The sequence below is a fragment of the Lemur catta genome, chromosome 22 (genome assembly GCF_020740605.2).
Source record: "Lemur catta isolate mLemCat1 chromosome 22, mLemCat1.pri, whole genome shotgun sequence".
NCBI classification, from domain to species: domain Eukaryota; kingdom Metazoa; phylum Chordata; class Mammalia; order Primates; family Lemuridae; genus Lemur; species Lemur catta.
The window spans coordinates 5,907,475-5,920,118 of record NC_059149.1 but is presented as its reverse complement, the minus strand read 5'-3'; the positions used below and the strand labels follow the sequence as shown (position 1 = coordinate 5,920,118).

Genomic DNA, 12,644 nt, shown 5'->3' with positions numbered 1-12,644 from the left:
CGGACGCTGAGCTAGGCAGGCTCCAGGCACCAGAGCAGAGCTGCGCCTCGGTGGCCATGAGGAAGTAGGGCGGGCGAGCGCCCCTCTCTCTCCCTCTCTGCTTTTTAAAATCAATTGCACCTTGCGAGTATTTCTAAGACCGAACTGCAGCCAATCACCACCTTCGCAAGCAGCACCCTGGTGGACCCTTGGCAGTGCCAGGGTTAACGCTGTGACCTCCTTAAGCTGCTGAAGAGTCAGGTCTAATTTTATCCTGTAACTGGAGCCGCCAGTCCCCTTTTTGCCCAAGTGCTGAGATATGTCAGGAAGCCCAGAGTCAGCACTTTGGCGGCTCAGGGGGTGGCTGCCCGGCCCTGCTTTCTGCCCAGTGTGCGAAGCCAGAGCCTGGGCGCGATGGCCCCAGAGCGGGCCCTGGGGTCTGAACGGCGGCACCCTGGGTCGTGCCGGCTGGGCCACGAGGCTTCCTCGCTTCCGCTCACTCCCACCCCGACGCACCCTGTACTGAGCTGCCCCGAGCTGGGCGCAATGGAGGCCTCGGGGCAGCTCAGTACAGGACCCTTCAGGGAGGACAGGATCAGAGCTGGCCGCCAAAGCCCCAGCACCCGCACCAGCACCGCACAGGCCTGCTGGGCACCGTCCCCGCAGTGTCTTCGCAACCCTCCCTCGGGACACAGCACGGCACGCCCCTGCTCCTGCTCACATGCGACATGCACCGTGGCCTGGGCCCCAACCCCGATGGTCCTGCCGACTTGCGGGGAGAATGCCACCCACCCCTGGGGCTGGTAACTTCGTCCTTTCCTAGAAAGCAAGGGAGCAACGTGTCTCACGAAACACCAAGAAGAATCTCAGGCTGGGGCTGGTCTGGGCCACAGGAGGGTTCCAGGTTCGAGAGCCCGTCCAGCCCTGAGTCTTGGAGCTCTTCCTGGGCACTTCTGTGAGAATGTCACAGGCTAGACAGACCCCTCCACCCTCTCCCAGGCCCTGCCCACAGGCCCTCCGGGTCCCCACTGCTTGCTTTCCAAGATGACATCACCAGGCAGATTTACAGGGTGCGTTTACGCATCTAAAAGCATCTTTCCAAAACTGTGTTTGTGCACTCCCTGAGAAGTGGATATTACTGACTGTTTTCTTAATGAGGAAGTCGGGGCTCAGAGACGCAGTTAGTAGGTTGGGAAGTGACAATCTAAGCCTCCAGACCACAGACCAGGCTGTTCGTCCTCAACATGCTGGGCGCACGTGGCAGGGACCGGCTGAGACAGTGAGCAGCCAGCAGCTGCTCCCCCGGCGAGCAGGCCATGCAGCAAGGACGGAAGGGCGGCGTTACCTCCCAAGGGGCTATTCCAAGGAGAGAGGCTGGGTCACTGCTTCCCCCTTTTCAGGCTGGCCCGCTTCACTATCTGAGCCCCCTTCCTGCCCTCTGTGAGGTCCGGCTGCAGGCCACTCCCTCTCAGCTCCACCTGGAGACACAGCGGAGACAGAACGCAGGACAGTTGCACAGACAGGCGGGCAGAATGCAGGCAAGAGACTGAGAGGAGATGGCAGGGAGGTGGCGGGGAGGTGGCGGGAACACTGCCCGCCGGGGAGGAGGAGGCTCGAGGGAGAGCCTGGAAAGAGCGGAGTGGGTGGGGGCGCTGGGCAGAGCCGGCGGCAGGGGCGGCGCTGGCAGCTCGGAGGAGCAAGGCCCCTTGGTACCTTGGCGTGTTTCATAAAGTAGTCGATATCGGCCTCCAGCTCACTGGGGTCCTCCGGGGGGCCCTGCATAATCACCTCCTCGTGCTCCAGGGCGTCATCGGCACCGGATGAGTCTATCTGTCGGACGACCTTGCGAGTGATCTGGAAAAGAGCGGAAAGAGGACAGGGCTGGTCAAACCATCGAGACAGAGCTTGAGGACAGCAAGTCCTGGGCATGGGATCCGAGGGAGGTGGCCTTTGTCCCAAGGGGCCCAGCCCTGAGAGGCCAAGAACAGGGACCGACCTTCCCTTCAGTGCCTTATGGCAAAACCTCAGAGGGGCTGAATTTCTGGATGGGTCTCGGCAGGTTTCATTTAATGGCCCAGGTGTGGCTCTAGCTCGAGCCCACAGCACCTCCTTCTTCCCTGGCACCGTGGCCGTTTGTGCCGTCTTCCCCACTCTGCTTCTGCCAGCTTGAGGGCAGAGGGCATTTCTTTCTCACCTACGGTAACCTGATTCGATTCTCATCCAAATATTCAAACAACCCTTTCCTCTCCACTTGCCGAGTGCTCGGAGCAAGACATGGTCCCTGCTGCAAGCGGCTCAAGGGGAGGGACAGACACATGGGTCTTGCCGTGCGGGGCGAGCGGTGGCCCAGCACCTGCGAGGTCCCCTGCTCCTTCGCCCTCTGTCCGTGCCTAGCACAGTGCCTGACGCTTGAATCACTGTCTCAGGGAATTCCTGCACCCTTTGTATTTGAGGCGGCTTGTGGTGGGCCAGGGACAATCACGCTGCTCTCTTAGCAGCTGTTTGCAGGGCAGCCATCATGCAACTGGGTGTGGGACACTTCGCAGGGGCTGGTCCTCCTGGGTCAGAGTAGCAGGAGCTATTCAGCGTGACTCGGACAAGGCCACGAGGACGCCACGTCTGGATCGCAGGTGACCAAAAGCCCCTGAGCCACCCCTGCCGAGCAGTGCAGGTGACGGCCCTCACCCCACTGTCGGGGTGCCAGGGAGAAGCTGGGGTTCAGTTCTAACACCTTATAGCTGCTGGCCCACTTGCCTCTCGCCAGCCCAGGGGGCCCCTCACCCACCTTCTTGGTAACAAAGTTGCCCTGCTCATCTGTGAACTGTTCTTCTGTCACCTGCTCCCCAGGAATATTCTGAAGCTCATTCCCCTGGAAGGAGAGAAAGGGGGAGCACTCAGGTGGGTGCACAGGCGTCCGGGAGAAAGGACTGGAGCACAAGGAGAGAAAACAGCAGCCGCGAAGGCCACGGTGCAGTGACCCCACGCGGGACTCCAACTCCTCGGGAGCTGTGCCCCGGGGCCACGGGCCCTGAGGATGGACGGCCCAGGACTTCCTGCGCTGGATTCTCACGAGAGCCCTGGGAACAGCGAAACGGGGGCGATGCTACAAGCTTGACAGGAGGCCCTGAGAGGGCGAAGGAGGCCCCTGTTTTACATTTTTACAGCACTTCACAGCTTAGAAAGGCCTTCCCCAGACAGCGTCACCTGGAACGTGACCTGCCCGGATTCCCAGAGCCAGCAGGTGACAGAAGCGGGACAAGAGCAGTGCCACCCCGAGTGGGAGCTGCACACGGCTCCGGCTCCCGGGGCAGGACCTGATCCCCAGGGGCCGCCCCGGCACGGCACGCACACACCAGTGTCCGTCGGCCCGGCCTCGGCCTCCCAGCTCCGGCCACCTGCCGCCTGCCTGCGGTACCTTCAGGAAGACGCGCCGCCGGACCACCCTGCTGGAGATGGTCTCCTCGTCGTCGCTCAGCCCCTCGCCCTCCCCCAGCTCCTTGTCCAGCTCCTGGTGGGCGTGCTTCAGCACGAAGCGCAGCGAGCCCCGGACGATGTGCATCACGTTCTGGCAGCTGACCAGGAAGAAGCCCAGGAGCACCAGGGTGACCAGCAGCTGCGTGATGAAGGTCCACATCCTCACGCCCTGCTCACCAGCCCGGCCCTCCGGGGAGCAGCGGAGCCAGGGGCCTGGCTGCGGCGAGGGTCCAGCCCCTCATTCTCCTCCTGAACTCCAGAGTCCCCGGGGGACGCCTCCCATTCTCTCTCTCTGTCTGCTCCGCTCTCTCGGTCTCTCACTTTCTGCTCTGGGCAGGACACCGAATGGGCCTCTCCAGAATGGCACAGCCCGACCCGAGTGCCCTGCCCCCTGGGTGACATCAGGCGTCTATAATTTTAGCTCCCACACCAGCTGCCGGAGCTGTCCAGCTGGCCTAGAAGGAAGCCGGCAGGTGCCCATGCCAGAGTCACTGCTCGAGCGACACTCGCCGCAGCCCTGCCCTTCCCGCCTGCCTGTCCCTGTGGGAACTGCAGGCCGTCCTGGCTGGGAGAGTTTCTCGTTCAGGGACTCCAGAAAATAAGAGCTTCTGAGAATGTGGCTACTTGTGTGTCTTCCTGGGGGGCTACTGCAGGGACCAGAATGCTGTTCTTGGCGCCGCAGGGGTCAGACCAGCTAATACCGAGACAGTTAAGGGCTCGTTTCAAAAATAGCCGCAAGGGCGCTACATTGGCAGGCCCAGCCCAGGGAGCACAGCGGGGCCCAGTGCGGCTGCGGGGGCCCCCGGGCCCCATCTGTAAATCCTGCCAGCCCCACAGGCCCTCAGTCCCTTCCTTTACAGGCACAGCAACTCTCAACTTGACCGTGGAGCTAGCATGTCTATTTAAGGCCTCTCCCGAAGGGCTCTTCCCGTGCCAGGCTCTCCACGCCCACGGAGCGGGAGCCATGCGCGTTAGGCGGCAGGGCTGCGGCTGGAAGGAATTGCACTTTTGGGTCAGGCTCTTCCTCTGCGAGCGGCAGCCCCGCACGGCAGAAAGAACAGAGATCTGGACACGGCAAACCGACCCCACAACCCGCCTCCTGCGGGGGTTTGGGGAGGTGGCCCCTGCTCTGTGCCTCGGTTTCCCCAGCCATAGAACAGGGACTACAGTGCTCTCTGTACCCCTTCTTGAGACTGCTGCGAAAACCTCACAGTCTGTGAATACGACCAGGCGCTGAACGAGGGCGGCACAGGCTTCCGACAGTGCGCTGCTGTGCGCGTACTTCACAGTGACTCCGCTGGCTTCACCACGGGCCTGCCCTTGGGTCTGTCACTTTCCCAGCGGCCAAGCATCTCGCCCAGGTGAAAGAGTCGCACTGACACTCTCCTCACTCCACAGAGCCACCTCGCCTCAGCGGCAAGCCCTGAACAACAGCGAGCGCCGGGGAAGCATCGTGGTCCGGGCTCAGCCAAGCAGTCTGACCTCAGAGATTCCCACCCAGACCCCGGGGGACGCGTCTGGGCTGCAGCCACTGTCCGTTCACTGTTACAATCACGGCCACCTCGAGCCCCAACCACAGGCACCTCCCTATCTCCCCACCACTGTTTTCAGAGATTCAGTGGAAATACGAGCAGATGGGCGCTCTGCAGACCATCACCTTCGATGGCGTCAGTGTCCCCCCCAGGGGCTGTGAGATGACCCCTGGCAAGGCCACCCGGCATGGGGGCTCCGTCTCAAGGCTGGGCGCAGGGCCCTGCACACGCCACGGCCCGACGCAGGCTCACCGTGTGACCCTGGAGGAAGCCTGGCCTCCCTGGGCCTCAGTCTCCTCATTTGTCACCGAGGTGTTGGACCGCAGGATCTAGAAGTGTCCCCTGTGACCGCCTGGGCTGCCCTACTTGCTGCCCATGCTGCCCCCCCTCGCTGCGGTGTGACCGTGGGGGGCAGCGGCTCCTTCCCCTGCCCCAGGCATCTGCAGAGCACACCGAGGAAGACCCAGCGCTGTGGGGCAGCAGGAGCGGGGCCCGGGGGCCGCTGGGAAGAGCACACGGGGCAGGCTGCGTGACAAGCACACGCGCAGGGGACGCGTTCTAAATAAAGCTCTGCCGAGTCCCCGGAGGCTCCTTGCAGCCAGCAGCCCAGGCCCCTCCTAGAGCTGACCGAGTCCTGGTGCCCTGCGAGGGCAGAGGTGTGGGGACAAAGGAACAGAGGGGAGGAGAGGAGAGAACAGGGGACACGTCAAAAACACATCCGCACAGGACAACAAAGCGGGTTTTGTAAGAACGCAAATAGAAGTGACGCCCGTTAATAAGATGTCTGGGATTTGCGTCAAAATAATGGCGGGGGAGCAGGTGGAGGTGGGTAGCTGCGGCCGGACAGGGGGTGGGACTCAGGGAATAAACAAGACAAATCTGAAACCAAAGGAGGCCGGAGAGCAGGGACAAGGCTGGGGGTCAGCCGGGCAGGGCAGCGTTGCCGCCCCCAGCACCCCACCACCGCCTGTCCCTCCTGCCCCCAGCCGGAGGCCACCAGAGCCACAGGATCCCAGAGCCAGATGAACTGCAGTGACATTCCAGTCACCCCAGTTACCGAAGAGGAACTGAGGTGCCAAGAGCAGAGGGTCACACAGACCCCCAAGGACCAGAGTCACCCAACGCCCAGTCCTCTTGGTTCTGACCCCTTTCTAAAACGTGACGGAACAAGAAAACAAAAACCGTGGCTTTGCCCCGGCCAGACAGACAGCGCACACTGCGGCCTAGGGCACATCGCCGCCCCCTGGGGATGAGGCCAGCTGCGGTGGCTGTGGGGACGGGGACAGCTCTGCCACACGAGCCCCTCCCAGAAAGGTGGACCACGCCCTTGGATCCTGACTTCCAGAGACAGGGAGGTCACCGCTGGTTTTTAGAGCAGGGCCACACGCTTGGCTCGGGGCTCGAGGGCATGAGACCCGCCCTGCCCCCGGCCCATGCAGGAAAAGAGCAGGCTGTGCCCGCGGGCTCTCACCTGTGCCACCCAGGGGCTCCCGGCCTCCTCGGACGGCAGGGATCCGCTGGGCTCCAGCGCGTGGGTGGTGGGAATTGTCCTCTGGAACGAGTGTGGGCCAGGCGGGGCCTCCTCTTGCCAGGAGCCTTGTGCAGCATCGTGCAGGTACGAGGCAATGGAGCCTTCCTCGTCCCAGTCCTGCAGTCTGGGGCCCAGGAGCGGGCGCAGCCAGGGGGAGAGAAAGGACGCCTGGTCACCCTTCGCCTCCTCCGTCCAGGACCACCTGCACGGCCCCAGGTGAGGGGAGCCTGGGCATGTCACCTGGCTCCCGCCCTGTCCGTGCGGTCCAGGTGTAAGGGCCTCGGGCCCCTCCCTGCAGGCGGGCGGCTCCCCGGGGCTCCAGGGCCCCTCTGCCCACCCTGCTGGCCCAGGCACTGGGGCCCCCACCCTCTTCCCATGTGGTCAGACTTCTCAGCCTGCCCTGCCGCCAGGCCACCCCCCCCCACTCCACCCCCATCTGACACGTGTCACTCGTGCCCCTTGGTTCCTGGAACCCCACGCTGGCCTGGTCCCCTCCCTCTCTGGCCACTCCTCAGTGTCCTGCTGGCTCCCCCGAGGTCCCTGACTTCTGGCTCGGGGCTCAGACCTCGCGGCTGTCTGCACAGCGCTGCGCCCTGCATCCGCTCCCCGAGTGAGCCGCTCCTGGGCTCCAGACCCGCCCGCCGCCCACGCCACCTCCCGCCTCAGCTACGGGCGTGTGCACCCCACAGCCTCATCCACAGCCCCATCCCTCGGCGGCACCCACAGCCTGCGTGGTGGAACCCCCGCTTCAGATCTCCCCACACCTGTTCCGCCAGGTCCTGCCCCGGCAGCTCCCGGCACCGCCCCCTGCGGTGGGGGTCAGGGCACCCGCGCCCCGCCGGGCCCTCGGCCCCTCACACCCACAGCGCAGCCGTCGGCAATGGCTTCTGGCCCAGCTCTCAGAATGCACCCGAACCATGCAGCTCTCAGCCCTGCCCCCCGGCTCTGGCCTCCTGAGGTTTCCCTGCTTCTGCTGGGCACCCGCGACCCTCAGGGCGGCTGCCGGCCTCACCACGCTCTGGCAGCCCCCAAGGGCTCCCTGCCCGGCCAGCAACGCCAGGGGCTCTCCGGGGCCTCCAGGGCTGGCTCGGGTGGCCCTGTGCCCTCCCCCTCACTGCTCTGCCCCGCCACTGCCCCAGGGAGGAGTGTGCCAGGCTCGCTTTGCCCCGGCCTGAGCACTCGCTGGGCCTTCCCCTCCGTCTCCCCCTCACCCGCAGTCCTTCAAGTCACTCAAAGGCCACTTGCTCAGGCCTCCCTGACCCTCGATTCCAGCCGCCCCTTCTCTCCACACACTCACCCGCCTCCTAGCACCTTCCTGCCTTCGTTTTTCTTTTTAGCACCAATTATCTGGAATTACACTAATTTCATTTACTTTATCTTGTGTCCTGTCAGTCTCCGCCTGGACGACACGCCGCTTCCAGGTGGAGGCGTCTGTCTGTTTTGCTCAGTGCCGCACCCCAGCATACCCCGGCAATTCTCACAGGGTGGCACGCCGTAGGTGCTCAATAACTGCTGAGCGCGTGAGTGATGGAAATGCAGCTGTCTCCCCTGGAGGGCTGACCAAGGTCATGGAGCCAAGAAGTGACCCAACTAGGCCTAGAATCCAGGCCTGTGGGTCCCCATGCAGTGGCTCTGCTGTTCTAATGGCCCAGGGCCAGCACGCAATAAACGCCCGCTGAAGGAACGGCCATCGCAGAAAAGATGAGCTCTCTTGCAGGAAGGTCCGTATTTCACCTTGAACCCTCCTAGGCTCAGTCTGTCCGATCCTCCCCACTAGCCCACAGACTTGTGTAGGAAACAACACGAATTCTTCGCTGTCTCATCTGCTAAATGCCCCCGGGGAACGGCCACCAGCCTGGGCCTCTGAGGGGTGTACCCATGGGGCGGCGCTGGGGTGGGGTGAGCACAGCTTCCCTGTGCCCTGGCCAGCCCTGGGCCTGAGCTGGGCGGGTGGCCACAGCCTCCAGGGGGCAGGTGAACTGTCTCCTTGCTTTACGAAAGCTACCGAAGCAGGCAGTATGGGGAGAGCAGGGCCCTGTCACCGGCTTCATATGCCAGCCCAGGGGGGCCGAAGGGAGCCCCGTCACTTGTCCGTCTCATCTCCCTCTGCACCCGTGGGCGCCCGGGTGGTGTTGGAGCCCTCGCCCGCACTCAGCAAGGCTCTGGGCACGGCAGGTGACCGTGGCCGGGAGGCCCAGAGGGCTGGGAGGCCGCCCCGGCCCTGGCCCCACAGACTCTCAGCGTCTGAGCAGGGCCCTGTGGCACCACACCCTCCCAGCACGGGACACTCAGGGAGGGGACCCCACTGCTCCGCGGCTGAAAGCTCTGCCCAGCCAAGATAAGCCCACTGCACTTCCAGCAGGGACAGGAGACGAGGCACTGCCATCAGCTCTACCACACGCAGGCTGTGACTGCATGCAAGCCACTCCTCTGGGGCCTGGCACTTCCAGGTTTCTAAATATAGTCGTCAGCGGGAAGCTGCCGCGGTGGGGAGTCCAAGCACCCGGCTCAGCAGGGCTGCGGGCCGCACCGTCCCCAGTCTTGTGATGGCTCTCCTAAGTGCCTCCCCAGTCCCCACACCCCTGGCGTGGCTTCTGCTGGCCACACCCAGGCAGTGCGGCCCTCGCCGACCACAGCTGCACGCCTGCCCCAGGAGGCCTCCCAGGCAAGCTGCAGCCACACAGAACTTACTTGCTTCGGGGCATTTGTAACTCGGGGGCAGGGTGACGTCAGCACCCAAGAATTCCCTGTGACGCGCCACTGGGCACAGTCTTACCCAGGAGCCCAGAAGACTAGAGGGCCCCGCGGCCGCGGCCACGCCCTTACCTGTCCTGGGTCCTGTGCATCACCCGACTCACGGTGGGCGAGGCTGTGACTCGGGCTCGCACCCGCTGCTGGCCTGAAACAAGAGACACCTCACTCTCTGCGTCCCGCCCTGCATGTGGCCAGTCATCCTGCCTCCTATGACCTGGCAGCTTCTCTTCTGACCTCTGACCTTCCTCCTGGTCAAGCAAATCGATAAGGCCATTTGTGGCATCTGAATCCACTGTGTCGTCCTCCACAAGGTCCAGAGAGCCCAGCTCGGGGCCCCGCGGGTCCTCCGCGGGCACCCCCTCCAACTTCCACTCGCGGCCCGTGGCGTCAGAGTCCTCGGCCTTGCTGCACTCCAGAGAGGAGTCCTCAGCAGTGACCAGGGAGGGCGTGAGGCCCGCGGACCACACCTGCATGTCAGACATCTCCAGCATGGCATCATGCTCCGTGGCGGCCAGGGGCATGGCGTCTATGACGGCCACCTCGTTCCAGTACTGGTCTGCACGCAGCGGAGAGGGAAGGGCATAGTGCAGAGAGGCGGGGGACAGCAGCTCGTCCTGCAGCGAGGAGTAACCTGGATGGGCAGACAGAGGGCGACATGCTCCAGAAGCGACCCTTGTCACACACGCATGCAGGCCGCACACACACACGCACACGCAGGCACAGCCACAGAGGACATGCACATTCAGGTGAGGGGCTCTCCAAGCTCAAGGTCCAGTGCTCAGGCCTTGTGGCTGCTGCCCGGGGCGCCCAGGCAAGAGAAGCAAGGCTCCGAGTTGGACGGGGCGCCGGGGCAGCTAGGGCACGGGGCTCCTTCGCTGGACGGCAAAGAGATTGGGATTGTTTCTTATCCAGTACCGAGCACTGGATAAAGAAGCCTTCACCCAAGGAGCCTGTGCTCCAATCTCTGGCCCCACGAAAGCCCCACTCTCCACGGCTGGGCACAAACAGATGTTGCTCTTTCTTGGCTCAAAACTTCACTTTAGCTCAGTCCTTAGGGTCTCGGTTCGGAATGTACCTCAAAGGGAGGCAAGAGTCTGCCGGGACCCGGGGCTGGCAACCAGGCTGCCTTTGAGGGGCCTAACGGCCACACTGAGCACCCACAGAGCTCCGCGCAGTGGCCAAACGGGGAACAGGCTCTGGTTTGCTGGGACATAACTTTTCCTCAAGTGGCATATTGGGTCCAGAAATGCTGAATGATCTATGGTGTCACAGGTGAGGGGGTCTCAGGGCTTAAAGGGGGCAAGGTCAGAGGGCACCATGAGGCGCCAGGTGCATCTGCCCAAAGCCCTGCATCCGCGGGCCCTGAGCGGTTCCCCCAGCAACGACCGGCTTTGCACGGGCTCCCTGACGCTCAGAGGCGGCTAGGCACCTGAGCAGCCCGCACACACGCGGCGAACTTCGGTGCGTGGGGGATGTCAGTGCTCCATCCAGCCAGGAGTGGGGACCCTGCAGCAGGGAAGGATGGCCTTGCCCTCTGGAGCAGGTGCCCGTCCGTGGGCGGGAGCAGGCCCATGTGCCTGGCACGCGTCCTCTCGCCCCACCTTCCAGGCTTCTCCCGACTGAGCCCTGCGAGTCAATGTGGCTCCAGGTCCCAAAATTAGTGGAGGAGGAAGGGACCCCAAAGATGGGGTGGTGGGTGGGGACAGGGCTGTGCAGTGGCAGAGACAAAAGGAAACCCCTTTCAGCTCTGGCCACACTAGGAGGAGGGAGGGAGAGAGCAGCAGAAGCGGGTGGGCCACAGCTCACACCCCAGGGACTGGGCAAGGGGGTGGCGGCCTTCACAGACGCCTCCCCGGACTCACGCCCCAGGACACGTTAGAGTCCGGCGACTGCGATTTTCCTATCACTCTCGCAAGCATTATATTATCTGCATCACTGACTGGGCATATATTTGGCACAAAATGTATCTAACATGTTATGTTTGATTGTCACAACAATCCTACAAGGAAAATAATAATAATAACATTCCTACTTTGTAAATTAGGAAACTAGAGGTTTGGCCACTTGCTTAAGGTTGCACAGCTAGTAAATTTGGTCTTTTCACTGGATTCTGCCATTAATGTCTCTTTAAAATAGCTTTGCTGAGGAATAGGTGGCATGTAACAAATGCACGTATTTAAAGTAGACAATTTGATAAGTTCTGGCACGTGTGTACCCCATGAAGCCATCGCCATAATGAATAGGGGGGACACTGATCACCCCTGAAAGGCTCCTCGCGCTTTCTTGTAATCTCTTCCGCCCCTCCCCACTCACCCCAGCCACTCCCTGGCCACCGCTGATCTGCTTTCTGTCCCTAGACGTGAGTTTGCATTTCCTAGTATTTTATAGAAAAGGAAGCACAGTATGTTCTCCATTTTGGCGGGGGGTCTGGGTGCTCGTGCTGAACCTAATTGTGAGGGTTCACCCACGCTGCTGCACGTACCGATCATTCCGCCACTTCTGCTGTTGTGCCATGTCCCACTGGATGGATGTGCCACAGTCTGTTTACCCACGAAGGGACACCTGGTAGCCTCCAGTTTGGGGCTATTGCAGATGCAGCCGCGAGTCTGTGTGGATTCAGCCTTCTCTTCTCCACCAGGGAGCGCAATGGCTGGATCCTGTGGTAGGTGTGTCTCTGACTTTGTAAGAAAGGACCCACTGGCTGTGCCGCTTCGCACTCCCACCGGCAGCGGCAGCGTGGGTGACACTGGGTGTGGCCGGTCTTCGCGATGTCAGCCGCTCTTGAGCGCACAGCGGCACCTCCCTTGGTGTGCATGTCCCGAATGACCAGCGATGTTGAGCTCTACTTTCATGTGCTTATTTGCCACCTGTGTATATTCTGAGTTAAGTGTGTGTTCAAATCTTTTGTCTATTCTAAAAACTGGGTTGTTTTCTTATTATTGTTTTGAGAGTTTGTTAGTAATATATTCTGATGCTATAGCAGATGATTATTTGCCAAGATTTCCTCCTAGTCTGCAACTGTCTTTTCATTTTCCTAACAGTGTATATATATATATATATATATATATTTTTTTTTTTAAGACAGAGTCTCGCTCTGTTGCCCAGCTAGAGTGAGTGCCGTGGCGTCAGCCTAGCTCACAGCAACCTCAAACTCCTGGACTTAAGCGATCCTCCTGCCTCAGCCTCCCGAGTAGCTGGGACTACAGGCATGCGCCACTATGCCTGGCCAGTTTTTTTTTCTATACATATTTTTAGTTGGCCAGATAATTTCTTTCTATTTTTAGTAGAGACGGGGTCTCGCTCTTGCTCAGGCTGGTCTCGAACTCCTGACTTTGAGCGAGCCTCCTGCCTCAGCCTCCCAGAGTGCCAGGATT

The 12,644-nt window shown here is 61.7% G+C and overlaps 1 protein-coding gene across 10 annotated transcripts in view; it reads right to left on the bottom strand.

The window, feature by feature from the left end:
- ANK1 (ankyrin 1) overlaps window positions 1-12,644 on the bottom strand; it is a 201,285-nt gene that overhangs the window by 5,371 nt on the left and 183,270 nt on the right. For 4 of the 10 annotated variants that reach the window (XM_045535734.1, XM_045535739.1, XM_045535737.1 and 1 more), the window contains 5 exons: window positions 9,343-9,901; window positions 6,457-6,640; window positions 2,765-2,848; window positions 1,693-1,833; window positions 1,325-1,457 (listed from right to left, as the gene is read on the bottom strand). In XM_045535734.1, coding sequence (XP_045391690.1) covers window positions 1,359-1,457; window positions 1,693-1,833; window positions 2,765-2,848; window positions 6,457-6,640; window positions 9,343-9,901 — 1,067 coding nt within the window. In that variant the 3' untranslated portion in view covers window positions 1,325-1,358. Of the gene's footprint in view, window positions 1-1,324; window positions 1,458-1,692; window positions 1,834-2,764; window positions 2,849-3,394; window positions 3,850-6,456; window positions 6,641-9,342; window positions 9,902-12,644 lie in introns of those variants that run through there. The other 6 variants (XM_045535738.1, XM_045535736.1, XM_045535735.1 and 3 more) reach the window with 6 other exon arrangements.